This window comes from Folsomia candida, unplaced genomic scaffold (genome assembly GCF_002217175.1).
Source record: "Folsomia candida strain VU population unplaced genomic scaffold, ASM221717v1 Fcan01_Sc035, whole genome shotgun sequence".
NCBI classification, from domain to species: Eukaryota; Metazoa; Arthropoda; class Collembola; order Entomobryomorpha; family Isotomidae; genus Folsomia; species Folsomia candida.
This window is the reverse complement of record NW_019091227.1, coordinates 1,257,413-1,273,352: the sequence shown is the minus strand read 5'-3', so window position 1 is coordinate 1,273,352 and position 15,940 is coordinate 1,257,413. Positions and strand designations below refer to the sequence as shown.

Here is a 15,940-nt window from a genome sequence, read left to right as displayed (position 1 = left end):
TAAAATTAGTGTATTACACAAGTCCCATCATCACATTTTGCTTACGATATCACCAGGTAAAATACTCGTTAAACCGTTAAGGACACATTTGTCACATTGCTATCACCATTATCTACTCGAGTGTAAAAACTATCTGGGAAAGCGTACTTTCTCGCTCAAACCCATTAAATAAATTGTTCGCATTCTTTCCACATTTTTATCCGCAAGGGAAACTAACACCGAACGTGTTGGCATAGATCGGAAGTCTCAAACCTCCAAAGAGAAATGACTACTCAGACAAAATCTAAAGTCGTGTATGTCGACTAAATTCTACAAAACTCTACAAAATTTTACAAAAGCACATTTCTACAAAAATCAAAAATCGTGTATTTCGATAAAAATCAAAAATCTTCCATTTCATAATTCGTTCATTTCTATACTTCGACAAAAAAATCCAAAATTGTGTATTTTGTCAAAAAATCAAAAATCCCTAAAATCAAAAATAGTGTATTTCTTAAAAAAAATCAAAAATTGATTAGATTTTTTTTGATTTCGTCAAAAATTTTACTTCTACAAAAATAGTGCAAAAATTGTACAAAAATAATTGTCTTGTTTGTTTCCTTCAAAAATACACTATGAAAACTCCGTCTAAAATCATCCCAAATTTTGGATGGTTTCCGACCAATGTCACATTCTGGCCTCGCGTAGATACCGCACGTCATAAATCTCATCATTATTTGATTCACTCGAAGCTGGAAAGTAAGTGAGAGCTGAGTCAACCAAGTCAAATAAACTATTTAGTCACCTCGCCAATAATACAATGTATCTCTTGTGGTCTCACTTTCACCAACGAAAATTGGGAAATTTTCCTGGTGCACTGAAATCGAGAAGTAAGCATTATGAATTATTTCTAGGTTATACCAAAGTGAAAGGCGTATCGGCAACTTTCACCGTGGAAACTCTAATTTGGACACAATTTCTTCCAAATTTCGATAGATTTCATTGTTTTGTGTCGGATTGACTTTCACTTCGTCATGCTTAAGAACGTGACCAATTTTTTGATAGTTACTAAAAATCAATAGTAGGTATATCAAAAAATTTCTAAGGTTTCTGAGTTCTGCTTACAAGATTTCTAAACCTTTTATGTACCTCAAATTTTTAAAAGGTTAAATAAATAGCCATTATTTATGGCATAAATTTAATTCCGAAATCATTTATTTTTAGTGCAAAATTGAGAAACATTTGTAACAGATGATTAAAATTACTTATTTCATGTAACTTCGTAACGGTATAAATTCTCGACAATGAGACAATTCATGCAGTCATTGGTAACTTTGTAAAATTAACAAGATTTTATTACAAAGATTTTACTACAAAATAAGGAGATGCCCTTGATATGAGTACTTTCCCAGAAATTTGTGAGTTAATTTCTCTCAGAAATATTCGTAAAATTTTGATAAAGTCGGTAAGGTTACAGAATTTACAATGTTACCAAGGCCTGCGTGAAATGTCTCAATAAATTCAGGGAAGAATTACAGGTTATGCAAGAGTTAAATGCCAAACTTGATATGGTAAAGGTCGTATAACATACTTTATAAGATAATAAAGCTTGATGATTTAATTTTACAAGTTTTAAACTTTCGAAATTATTTAAATGCCGACAAAATTATAAATGTTTTTGAAATTTATTGTAGTTCAGAAAATAATGACTTTTCAAAAACTATTGAAAGTTTGTTAGCCATTTTTCCAGCTTTTTGGAAATTGTTTCAGAAATATTTACAAAATCTTGCAAAAGTTTGGAAGTTGACGGAATTTACGGAATTTACAATGTTACCAAGGACTGCGTTGATGTATCAGAAACTTACACATGTCGGAAGCACTTCTTTATTTCTTGAACAGAACAGCTTACAAACATCGAAATGAATCGCATTAAAATTTCAAAAAACCAAGAATATTTGTATAATTGTAAAGCACAAATCCCAAAATCTTTTATTTTGAGTTGGTACATATTTCTAGGTAAAACTAGATTTGTTCATTAGTTCTGGGTTATACCAAATTGGTGGAAAGTTTTTAACTTTGTAATCGTGTATTTATCCAATTCATCATTCCATTATTTCATCTCTTATGCAAGGAAATTTTAATTGGTACAAAATAAAATTGTCTAATAAAGTAATATTAATTAATTAATTATGACTTAATTATTTCCTCGCTTCAGTGTTTTGTGTTTAAGTTATTTTACCTCACAAAATAACGAGATGTCCCGAACTATTTTAGTAAACTCGTACCCGCGTCTAATTTTCCAAACTTTTAATTCACAAAATTTACACTCCTATCATTTTTCACCTTATGCTTAATACATGGGCGGAGTAAGAAATGAAGTCCAATGAAGTGAAATGAAATGAGTTTGAAAGGGTGTTTGAAAAGGTATGCGGTTTTAACTCGGCAAATACAATTATTACCAAATCAATGCCAGTACGGAATATATATCTGACTCTACCAGATTTTTAAGAATGCATTATTCAATTTTTTTTATTTTTTTACATACCAAGAAACGAATTTAATTTGATGGTTTTGAGAGAAACTAAAATATTTTTGGATTAATGATTTTACAAATTGTTTGACGTCAAATGTGATATTCTGTAAATAATTATAACACTTGTTAAAGATAAATGAAGTAGAAATAGCTGGATATTTAGTAAGTCCATGATAAACACGATTATATATAAATTATTGAAATTAGTTAACTAAAATTTAGTGGAATTAAAAAAATATGCTTTAATGATCCCAGTAATTGAATCAAAAACCCAAGAAGTTTTAATAATGATTAGGTCAATTTTTTTAACTTTCACATTCATCTTACAATTTTTTTGTTCGTTTTTTTTCATAATTTCAAAATTTGCAAAAAAATCAATCATTTCATCTGACCTACATATCACCTAAATATTCTAAACAAGACTTTGTTTTTTAGTGCACATTTTTAACTTTCAATTTTTTCAACTTTCACTTTCACCTTGCAAAATTATTTGCCATTTTTTATGTTTCCATAATTTCAAGATTTTCAAAAACATATCACCCACCTTTCACATTTCTTCTCGCCGCAGAGGCCGCTCTTTCACTTTCCGCCAGAGTTGGGAGGTGGACCTGAAGGCCATACTTTCTCTCCAAGATGCCCGACCCGATCAGTGTCGGATGCCCTTTGGTATCCACGCGCCCCTCGTAGCACGTCATTTCGGATGGAATTTTGATAAAGCATGCTGTCGAAAGGTCCCATCTCCTCGGGCCGGACGGGTACTGATACCCGTCCGGCAGCAGGCCGAGTAGTTTCACTTTGTAGTCGATTATGTCCGGCAGTGGGTGTGGCATCGGGGTCGCGACCAGACCGGAAGTCGAGTGCGGGGTGGCACCGGGTGGTATGGAGGACGACCCCCCAGCGGCAGGTGTGTTAGTTGAAGTCATTTTTTTGAGGGACAAAGTTTGTCGAAATTAGGGAGATTTTTTGAAAATTGGAAGTTGCGTGTTAAATTTTTGTATTTATTTTTTTCGTGGCGAAAATTGCCGTTAAAAATTTAGTCATGAACGTTCGCTTCGCGATTTAATTTCGCGCCTTAATTTTGTATTTATTTTGTTCGCGGTGAAACTTACTATTAATAAAGTTGAGGGTGAAAGTTAATTTTGCGCTTTAATTTTTTGTTATTTTTTTCAGAGTGAAACTTGCTATTAACGAAATTGGGAGTGAAAGTTAATTTCGCGCCTTAATTTTGAATTTATTAAGTTCGCGGTGAAACTTGCTATTTAACGAAATTGAGGGTGAAAGTCAATTTCGCGCTTTAATTTCGCGCTTTAATTTCGCGCTTTAATTTTGTGTTATTTTATCCGCGGTGAAACTTCCTAAAAAATTTAAGGGTGAAAGTTAATAATTTTGCGTCTTAATTTTGTATTTATTTCTCCCTAGTGAACCTTGCCCTTAAAAATTGTTCCACTGGGAGAAAGTAAATTCTAAAAATAACCCTGGTAGAGAAACTCGTCCCAGAACTTGTTCTAAATCCCCCAAGAATTTCTGTCCGGGATAGATTGACAAATAAATCCTTGATCAATTTTCTTCTGTTTTTCGTCTAGAACCCCGGTTCCTTTCTGTTACCCGGGTACTTTTTTTGGTGGTCTTCTTATTAATCTTCTTCTTCTCTCTTCCTTATCTATCTTTCTTTGGTCTTCTCTCTTACCCAGGTATTTTTTATACCTGTTCCTTCCTTCCTTCCTACACCAAAATCAACTCGCCTAACCGATTTCCTCGGTTATCTGACTTTCACTTTTTGTGTTTCTTCATTTTCATTTTCTTCCACTGTTTTAGAAACCTTATACATTTTAGAATTTAATGGCAGCCAAGAGACGAAATGGGCAGCGTGAAAGTGAGACGACCAACCCATGATTTCCTTCCTCCACGATAAATTTCCAATTATTTTCGTTTAATTTTCTGAATTTGTGAATTTATTTTTTTTCGTGGTGAAAGTTGCTGTTACAAAAATTTAAGTGTGAAAGCTAATTTCGCGACTTAATGTTGGTTTTATTTTTATTTCTTCGCGATGAAACTTGCTCTTCAAAAATTTTATGGTGAAAGTTAATTTGCGCGTTAATTTTGCATTAATTTTTTCACGGAGAAACTTGCTCTTAAAAAAAATTGATGGTGAAACTTAATTTCGCTTCTTAATTTTTATATTTATTTTGTTTCATTGAAACTTCCAGAAATTTGTTTCAGAAATTTAACGACAGCCAGGAGACGAAACAGGTAGCATGAAAGTAAGATGACAAACCCATGATTTCCTTCTTTCTCCCCTCCAAATTTCCAATTATCTCCGCGGTCTCTGCCTTTAATTTGGGAATTTATTCAAATTCCCACCATCCCGCGGTTGCCTCCCGTGCCGTGGCTCATTACTTATTGACCATGAACATCACATCGTTACTTTCTATGTAATCATCTCGTTCGGTCGCATCTGGTTGCAAAATACATAATTAATCATGGAAGTGGAACTGCGCGTTTCCGCCTCGTTTACTTGGGCAGAGAGAAAGTCGTCACGTCACATGACAAAATTTAGAATTTCGAATGTTCCCCACGTTCCAATGTCGTATTACAAGTTTTCTCGTAATCTTATTAGCTTTCAAGGACCAACTTTCTGTGTAACTTTCTCCATTCTAAATCATACTGAAAGTCATGTCAATTGGAGAAAGTCGCTCCGTAATCACGACCTCGCGTCTTCAAAAGGTTTTCATTTTCTGAACTGGTGAAATTTCCAAGGCCGAATTTCAAGTCCTTGTTTAATTAATTAATTATTATCCTTTGAATTCAATCAGCCAACCAAAACGAGAATTTCTCAAGAGTCACACAATCAACAAGGGACAATGCAAAGGTTCACTTTCACCCAGGATTTAGTCGTCAAGCTGGTTGTGTCTTGTCATTATTGCTTCATTTCGACGAGGCGTTGTTTTGGAGAGAAAGTTATCAACAGCTTTCAAGAGTTTTGTTCTTTTCTTAGTTTGAGTTCCGGTGCTTTCTCCGGGATGAAATTGTGCTGCTTTCGGTGCGGTTTTAGAGTAATCTCTTCATTTAAGAGGGAACTTTGTTTTGTTGGGATGGCATCCAAGTGAAAGTTGGAGATGTTGATGTTTCCCCCTGAAAAAAAAGAACAAGGATGAAAAATGATGTCTAAATAAACTCGGGGAAAGTTTTGTCTTGTTGAGAAGAAGAGAGATAAATAAAAATGTGCTACTTTTTGGAGAGGAGAAAGTGGGGAAAGGTGCTTGCTTGGTGTACATGTACTCCATTATTGACGGGTCGGATGGAGGAGTAAGTATCAAAACAAAAGGGAAACGGAGAAATGTTTTGGAGAAAGTAGAATGTACGTCATTTGTTAGAAGAGATGAGAGGAGAGGTTGTCGGGACGAATTTTATTTTTGGGAGAGGAGAGAGATGGTAACCGTATGGCGAGATAGATACAGATGTGTACACTCTTAGAAATTCAGTATTAAAATAATACCAAGCGGTATTCATATATCACTTGATCAAAGTGGTGTTGATAAGTAATACCGTCTAGTAATAGCCAGGTGTTAAAGTTTTACCAGATCGGTACCAAATTTTTACGGAGCGGTATAATTTTAGTACCAAGCGGGAGCATTTTAGTAGCGAGAAAGCATTACCTACCTGACTATACCAGATTTCTAACAGTGTAATTTGCAGAGTGTCTATAAAATTCACAATTTCGCGAACAACTGGGGTGCAAAATTTAGAACTCTAAATTTGCAAGAATCTCCAGCTTAGCAAAATTTCCGAAGGGAAAGAATTGGTAACCATGACAGCAAAATATCTTTGTTACCATAGCAACAGCATTTATCGTAAAATCGTAACCATAGCGACAGACTAACGCTAATCATAACCATGCCAACCGCATTAATTCTACAACACCACCAAGGAAACCTTTCCCATAAAAGTTAACGTAATCCCCTCCCCACACTTCACCTACATCCAAATCCTTCCCAATTTCCAACCCAAAATCTGATTATATATCGAACAATAAATAAATAATACTTTCTCCCATGTACAAAAATCGTTCCACTTTCCCCATAAAAAGGATTATTATTATTATTATTGCTTTCTCCCCTCAATTATGCATTCACCTCCGCATAGAATTTCGACTGCAATGCCGACTTCCGTTTTGCTGCATGTGCACCCAAGAAATCAGGGCGGGTGGGACAACAATAAAAAAAATCGGGTAGTATGACAACAGCCCTTCATTCATATTCAGCTGGGTGAATGTTATAGATAAAGAAAAGAAGAAGGACTGCAGACACAGTGGTGAATATTTTGCCAGTGTTCAGCTTCAGCATGCCTGGCGGCGAGATAATGTGGCATTTTGTTCAGTAATTTCTTATAGATTACATTACGATAATGTACAAATGATTACATAAAATGCTCAAAATTTCGAAATCCTAAGTTCTAGAGTTGGTTTGCTTTATATTATTCTGCAAATGAAAAATTATTCAAATCAACGTCTAATTTTGTTTTGTCCAAAATGTCCAAAAAGCAATGATTTTTTGAAATTTCTTGATTTCCCGTCCCCAATCTAATGTATTTTATATCTTTCTTCCTATCAAAATAATTGAAATTGGCGTTGAATTTTAGCTTTGCATAAAATGTAGAACTTGCAATTTTATAATGTAAATTTTGCCAGTGTTCGTACAATATGCCTGGCGACGGAAATATGTGTTATTTATTTCGCAATTTCTAACAGATTACAAGAATGTACAAGCTATTACAAAAAAATCTCCAAACTTTCGAAATTTTAGGGGCCGACTTACGATTTGCTGCATATGCACCCAACAAATCAGGACGGGCGGGTAACCATAAAAAAATCTGCTAGTATGACAACAGTTCTTCATTCATATTCATCTCTGGTTGTGGGTGAACGTTCAGATAAAAAAAAGAAGAAGGACTGCAGAGATTGGAAATACTTATTTTGCCAGTGTTAAGAAGTTGCCCGAGGGCGGAAAAATGTGCTATTTGTTTAGCAATTTCTCACATGCTACGTAAATGTACAGGGCATTAGATAAATTGTCAGAAACTTTGAAATTCTGGGTTTGCTAGTGCTCGATCTGATTTACTTTTATTCATTCTTTATATGAAAATAATTCAAATTGGCGTCAAATCTGTGCATAAAATATTTTTTGCCTTTTTGCCAATTGAACATTCAAATTTAGATTTTATCGCCCAAAACTCACTGAAAAAAGTACCAAACCAACAATTAAAAAATTTCTGGATTTTCTTTTACCACCCAAAATTTCCAAACCCTGTTTCTGTAAACCAAACTAAACGTGAGTGAGTGAACAAGCAATCGGTGAAGGAAAACAGGCACAAGTTGAAGTGTACTCTCAGCAAGTAGTTAAAAATTGATAGAATTTTGAGAGGTTACTCTCCACCAAGGAATCCATCCAAATTTCGCCTTTCTCCTACTCGAGATCTCATTTTGGAGCAAGTTAGAGTGAGTGAAGACAGGCCGAGAAATGGGGAAATTTGGCGAGGAGGAACACGTCGTGTGGCGTGAATTGACTGCAAATTCCTTCCTCACACAAAGGAAAAGTTGAACAATTCGGTCCGTGGCCCAATAAAAATGAAGGCTAACTAAACCATGAGATCAGAATGTGATTAATTTAGTTCTTCGACACATACTTTGTGAAAGCTTTTGGTAGGTATTTTTTTGTGAAGAAATGAATGTAAAGAAGTGGCGTGATTTCACTTTTGGGTAAAATGCTTGCTACAGAATTTTGTGGTTGGGCTGAATTTCGAATTGGTGGGGTTTTTTTAGTGGAAACTATATTTTGCACGGGCAGGAAGTATTTGTAAAAATTAATTTGTGAAAATAAACCATGAGATCAGAATTTAGAATGTGATTAATTTAGTTGTTAGACATACTTTGTGAAAGCTTTTTTGTGGGCATTTTTTTGGGAGGTGAATAACGAATGAATGAAAAAAGGTGGCATGATTTCACTTTTAGGTACAAGTTTTGGTGCAGAATTTGGTACTTCTCATGATTTCGTGTACAAATTTGCAGCCTTTTAGGAAAAAAAATACATTTTGCATGTGCAGAAAATATAATTCAAAAACATTTTAGCTCGATTGGCTGAGTTTATGGCTGACTTGTAAACTTTCACGGTTTTCTGATCAAATGCTTAGTTTGGAATTTTATAGTTCTGCTGAATTTCGCGTTGTAAATTGGCAGGTTTTTAATGAAATTTTGCATGGCGGCAGAAACATGTAAGAATATTTTAGCTTATTGATTTTTTATCCGACCTTCTCGGTTTTTGAGATTCTTTAGAATTTCTCGACTGAACTTTTTCCTCGATTTTTCTTTTGTCGAGATAAATCGAATCGATCAATTTTAAACCGTGTCACATGTTACATTTAGAAATGTAAAGCTGGCGAGTTTCGTGTTTAGAATATAAATTTAAGGTATTGGAATAAGTCCGTTATAGATTTTTAATCTCATTCTACCCCGATTCAATGGCTTTAAATGAAAATTTCTACAATTATGGCATCAATTTAATGAGTTTTGAAAAAAATCAACCTTTTTAAAACTATGTAAAGCTATCAATTAGAAAAAATAGGAGAATTAATTTCTGAGGAAATTTATTGCAAAAAATGGCAAATGAGTTTCATTTATTTTTTCATTTAATTTATTATCAAATCGTCATCCTGTGTAATCTTAGCAATTTTTAAAATTTCGCTTTCGAATGCCCCTTTTCAGCTAAGTCAAAATATTGTGCAATGGCCTTTTACTAACTTGTTTCACTAACTCGATCGATACAAATTTCACCAGATTTTCTGCACCTTTCATCCACAATTTTATCATTAATTTCGCTTTCTTCTTTACAAACGAGAAGATCCTTGTCCTATTTTTGTATCAAGAAAAATCTAATCAATTTCAACACAATCTTTTGCCATCTCTTTAGAAGAAAATGTAAACTTGGATTCTTTTTTCTAAAAAAAATATACAACTTTTTACAGGTTTGTCCTATTTATCAACATTTTTCTACACTCCTCAAAAAAAATTTAAACTTTAATCCAATCGTGTTGAACTTTCTCTTTCACAGTTTTCTTATCTTCACTTTTTTCCTCAAATTTTCCTCCTTTCTTCACCAAAAAAATCAATCTAATCAATTTTTTAAACCGTTCTATCTTTACAAAATTCATTCTCCTTTCTTTCCACACTCTTAGAAATCCTGGATTAAAATTGTACCAAGCGGTATTAATATACAATAACTCTGCCAAAGTGGTGTTGATAAGTAATACGTGTAGTAATATCTCGATATTAACGTTTTGTCATTTCGGTAGCAAATTTTTACAGACCAGAATAAAGTTAATACCAGTCGGTATCAAGTTTAATACCTAGAAATCAATACCTGCCTGATTATACCAGATTTCTAACAGTGTAGAAATCCGGTGTTAAAATAATACCAAGCAGTATTCATAAATAACTCTACCAAACTAGTATTAATAAGAAATGCCGTCTAGAAATAATTTGGTAAAGTTTTTCCATATTGGTAAAAAAACTTACAATTTTAATACCAAGCGGTAGCAAATTTAATACCTTGAAATCAATACCTGCTTGATTAACAATGTTGAAATCCAGTATTAAAATCATACCAAGCGGTAATCATATATAACTCTAAAGTGGTCTTGAGAAGGAATACCGTGTGGTAATAGATCGGTATTAAAGTTTTGCCATATTGGCTGCAAATTTTCACGGACCTATGTCATTTTACCACCCAGCGGTAACAACTTTATTACCAAGAAATCAATACCTCCTCGACTATAGCAGATTTCTAACAGTGCACGCATTCAATTTCCTGCCAAAAGTTCTATCTTCTTCTTCTTCTTCTTCGTTTTCCTCATTTAATATCAAGTTATCAATTTATTGCCTAATTTCCATTCTTATTTTCTTTTCAACTTGTCTTCGCTTTCTCTGCTTTCTCCGAATCTCGTCCCATCTCATCTCACTGCCAACTTTCTTCTCCCATTCTTCGCCGCCTCACGGGTGGAAGTAATTGGCTCATAAAATTGGCCAAAGTATAATACCCATCATCAAACCGAATCAATTCTACGGGCGAACCAAAACCGAACCAAACCACGAAACGAGACGGCAATCAATCCATTCTATTTTCCTGGCCGCGTTTATTTATTTATTTATTTTTCTTTGTGTGAGTGAGTGAGATGATGCTTTCTCCAAGAAAAGAAGAAGGTTGGTTTCGCCTCTTTGTGTTATCATGAAGATAAGATAAGGAAATAGAGGGAAATATGACTCCGCTACGAAATTTGGGATGAATCGAACAACTTGTTTAGTTAGCTCGACCTAATTACTACACGCTAAATAAATTTGATTAAAATTCACTCAAGGTTGAGTAAAATTTGCGATGACACAACTGGTTGTGTAAAATTTACCAAATGAAAGTTAAAATTTGTGCAACGTTGTAAAAATTTCGCACAACCTTAAGTAAATTTTACCTTTGTTGAGTAAATTTTGCACAATCAGTTGTGTCATCGCAAATTTTTACTCAACTTTATTTAGAGTGTGGAGAAAAATTAGGTATTAAGAATTAGTTTATCAGATAGTGTTATCGGCAGGAAACGCACGACACAAAAATTTTCAAATTTTTAAATGTGTAAATTTTCAAATTTAAATCACCTATCTGTACTCGTCTAGAATCTAATAAAATGTATGGAGAATTTAAACATGATAATTTTTTAATTTGGCATGTAACTCTGACTGACAAATTAAAAATTGCAATTCTGCCTTGAAATATAGAACAGTGAGGCAATTCATTAAAGGCTTTGGAAACCTTGTAATTCTGTAAACTTGGAAACTTAAAAAGAAATACAAATATTTCTGAGGAAAATTAACTTATAAATCTTTGTGAAATTCGGATCAAGGGCGTCTGTTTATTTTGTAGGAGTTTGTAATCATATTTTACAAAACGCACGGATTTTACAAAGTTACCAAGGACTGCGTGAATTTCCTCGTTAACTTTGTTTCAATTTGTGTAAATTTTGTAATAATTACCGTCGACAACTAGCACCTATATTAAACTTAAAGTCCCCAATTATTCTGAAAAACGTTAAGGGATGTCGCATTATCGCATATTTGACCAATAAATGATTTTCTTGTGTAATCTTAACATTGGTTTTAAGACAATTGCGTTAAAAATTTTGAAAAAAATGTTTAGAAATATTAGTGTGCCCAAATCGGAGTAAGGCGCAAATATAAAACGGTAGTATCCATCAATAGAAATCAGCAAATGGCCGTATCAGGATTCTAGTTACTTGAGGATCTTTTAAAATTTGAAATTCATATGAAATATATAAAATTAGATGAGAAAATTTAAAGTTCCAATTTGTAAGAATTAAACGCCAAATTTAATAGTAGGGTATTTGCAATGTATAAAAATGTTGATAGATTCAAACAATCTAATTTAATTCTTACAAATTTGAACTTTTAAATTTTCTCATCTAATTTTATATATTTCATATCAATTTCAAATTTTAAAAGATCCTCAAGTAACTAGCGTAGTCTTTGTGAAACTTTTTGGAAGACAAAAAATATTAGACATGATTTTCAGAGAGATCTATCCGGGATTTTTGAAAATTTTGCGGATCATTTAAAATTAAAAATGTGCGAGTTACATAATTTAATATTCCGACATTTTTGGTTTACTCATAGAAATGGGTTTAAAGCTCAATGAGCATCATTTTTATGTGCAAAACACTGAAATATTTTTTTAGCATAAATATTAAACACGAATTTCCAAAAAAACTTTTGTAATCACAATTTTGCTACGATGCACAAACGAATATAGAAAATCGAAAAATTTCAGATATTTACAAACTAGAGAAGATAAGATTAGAAGCTTAGATTCTTTATATGTTGAAAAATTCTATACCATATTTAAAATCATATTAAAGACCTAAGATTTTTAAGAGTTATGCTCCACATTAAATATTGGGAAATTTATAGTCATATAATTAAACTAAATTCAGATAATGGTGTTGCCAAGGACGTTTAGACTAAGGATAATTTCGGACTAATCCCGTAGGATTAGTCAACTTATAAGTTGACAATTCGATTCACGCTGTTATTTTGAAAATATTGAAAATTTCAATATTTAAATTGAAGAAAATTTCAAAATTAAAAACCTGAAACTTTTCAGATGCATGCTTATTATTTCAAAATACAAAAAATATGATTTCAATCCAATCTTTAATTTCTTGATGCATTTTAAGCCACGTGTTAACGCAGTTGCTTATCAGACCAAGAGTGGGAGGCATATCCGTCCGTCACATTGTGTATGCACACTTTAAATAATTTGGTAATAAAATTGTCACCGCGGGTAGTCAATACAAAATCTTGACGATGTTGCCGTTAACTGTTTCTTGAAGTGTATCTTGAATTCTATAACGTATTAACATACACAATAATATTCTAATCGGCGTCAAATAAGTCAATTTTCTTCAATCTCGAATTTTTTCCATTCTGATTAGTAGATTAAAAATAGGTTGGTAACAAAATCATTACCACGTGTTGTCACTATGTGGCTCTACTAACCAAATGGCAACAATAATTTCAGGGAAATTGAAGACCCGTTTAAATCAATTTCTAACGAATTCTAATTCGAGGAATTTCTAACCGTAAGGAATTTCTTCTGAAATTATTGTTATCATTCGGTCACAAATCCTGGCCAGCGTGGGACTGCTTCATTTGTAGACTGTTAAAAACCTGGTGTATAAAGCCCGTACTGGTATTGACTTGGTAACAACGTCCTACCAGATTGGTACTGGTTTGTTTCGAGTGGTAAATTTTTCGTTACCACAACATTACTGAGCCGTAATGCCCATTATTACCAGTTCCCGTGAAGTCATATTTGTACCCGGCTCAGTAATGATTTAATACGAATTTTCTAAGTGTACATACACGGTTACGATTTTGTTACCAACCCGTATCCAAGCAAAAAGAGAGTAATAACAAATTGGACAGTAAACTAAACCAAACGGGGCATGCCAACCAGAAAGGAATGCAAGAATTCGATTTCATTTCATCGTCTCCTTTCTCCTCCTCCGAATCTATCTTTCGCTTTCTCTTCTCCACTTTCTCCACCCGTTCACCTGACAAGAATCAGAATGAGAGAAATACAAAAACTGTTTGATTTCCTATCAGTGTTTCGTTTCTTGTGGACTACGTTTCTACTTGCACTGCAAAACAAGAAACGCAAGAAATATGAAGTGCAAGAAACTGGGATAAAGTGCCAGAAATATGCACCATCTAGCCACGCGCCGTATGAAGTATATCGGCAGGAACTAGTTTCGTGACCTTATACCTGTTCATTTTCATTCATTTGAGTGATAACGATGGAGATTAAAGGTGAACGAAAATGAATTTCCAGTAATTTGAATGAAAATGACTGAAGGATTTCGTCAGTTCAGATGAATGACTGGGAATGAAGGATTTTTCACTCATTCATTTTTCATCCTATGCTTAATACATGAGGCGAAGTAAGAAATGAAGCCTGATTAATTGAAGCGAAATGAAATGCATTTGAACGAAATTGACTCAATGTGAATGAAAACCTTCCGTCAGAAATCGGGATGAGTGACTTTTGAATGAAAACTAAATTTTTGAACAGGTATGAGCTAAAATATCTGCAAAAAACACTTTCTTGCAACTGGTTACTTGCACTCGAAACACTGTATCCAATTCTCGCATTGGAAACTAAACTTATAGATGGGAAGAGGTGGCCCCTTTTCTCTCTATTTTCTCCCCTGCCATGAACTTTCTCTCCTGGGTTATCTACTTTGGGATCCCATTTTATCAACAACACTGCGATACAACAATTTCTCAACTGGATTGGATCAGAAAATAGTCGATGGATAGATGGATGGATGGATCGAGGAGAAATTGGAGAAATCGACGCGATAGGATACGTTAACGAAGAGAAAGTGGGTGAAAGTAGGTGAAAGTGAAGAAGATAAAGAAATTTAATTAGCAATTTCTATTTTTGTGGAGTGAATTTCAATTCAAGCAGATTTTTGAAATATTCAAGCAGGCCTTGTAATCTTGTAAATTTTTGTAAACTTTAAAACTTTAAAATTTGACAAAATATTTCCGATGAGAAATTATCTTACTCAGTTCACGTGCGTCTCTTTTTTCGCAAAGTTTGTAAAATTATTTTACAAAAGTTACAAATTTTGCAAAGTTATCAAGGACTGCGTAAATTGCCTCGAAGCTTATTAAAAATAGTCAGACGGAAGTTTGAATCAAGGAGAGATTGGATACATGAACGAAGAGAAATTAGATGAAAGTTAAAGTGAAAGTGAGTAAGATAAAATTATCCATTTGGATTTTTGGGGGTGAATTTTAATCCAGACAGAATTGAGGAGTATTAACGCAGTCCTTGGTAACTCTGGGCGTACTCACGACAACTTCTTATTTCGCATCGCAACTCATTTAGCAAACTTGCGAAGATCAAAATATTTCTGTCGTGAGAGGATTCGCAAAATATGACTTCGCAAAACTCCCTTATCTCGCAAATCTACAGAAAAACACCTATTTTGGTATTGTTTCCATAGATTTCTGTAATTTCTCTTGCAGAATTACTTTGCGAAATAATTTTGAGAAATAAGGACATGCTCAATTGCTGGGTAAATTTGCGAAAAAAATCCCATGGTTTTCCAGCAAATTTTTTGCGAAATCTTGCATATTTCGCAAAACTTCGCAAGTTATGTTGCTATGCTCAATTTGCGAGATATGCGAGATATGCGAAGGTTGACGTGAGTACGCTCTCTGTAAAATCCGTAAATTTACAAACTGTTCTGAAATTGGGAAGGAAATTTTCTGAAATTTTTTCATCACGTTTTCGTTCGAACTATTTGACAAAAAATTATGAAAGGAACTGAAGTCATCTTAATTAAATTATTTCATGCAACAATTTTATTATAAAATTGTGGCGTGACGTAGAAGTTGCCCAAATTTTGTAACATTCTGTGAAAATCAATTGTATGTTTCCAAAGTAAAAATGTGACAATTTTGTACAAATCTAGTCACAATTTACTGGGTTAGACAAATATGTAACTTTAACATTAGTTTAAATAATTAAATAATTAATTAATTAACTCATAATTTAAAAAAATGATCTTAAAAATACTTACTTAATTCCAAAGGGAGATCAGCCAATTTTATTTTCAATGAAGTTGATTTCAATTTTACAAAGTGAACAGGTACATATGCAACTATCTTACAATGAGGTGAAAAAATTGTATATTTACGACATTTAAAATCGTATTAATGACTTTGTATAAGCGTATTAGTTAAACTCCACAGTAAATATTAAGAAATTTTTAGATAATTAATTTAAATAAATTCAGGTAATG

General features: G+C 33.4%; 1 protein-coding gene across 1 annotated transcript in view; it reads right to left on the bottom strand.

Moving 5' to 3' along the window:
• The window catches only part of LOC110860865, a 57,206-nt gene that overhangs the window by 30,926 nt on the left and 10,340 nt on the right, over positions 1 to 15,940 (bottom strand). Inside the window, exon 2 of the mRNA XM_035860695.1 lies at positions 3,057 to 5,644. Within this exon, the coding sequence (XP_035716588.1) occupies positions 3,057 to 3,435 (379 nt within the window). The 5' untranslated portion in view covers positions 3,436 to 5,644. The remainder of the gene's footprint in view (positions 1 to 3,056; positions 5,645 to 15,940) is intronic.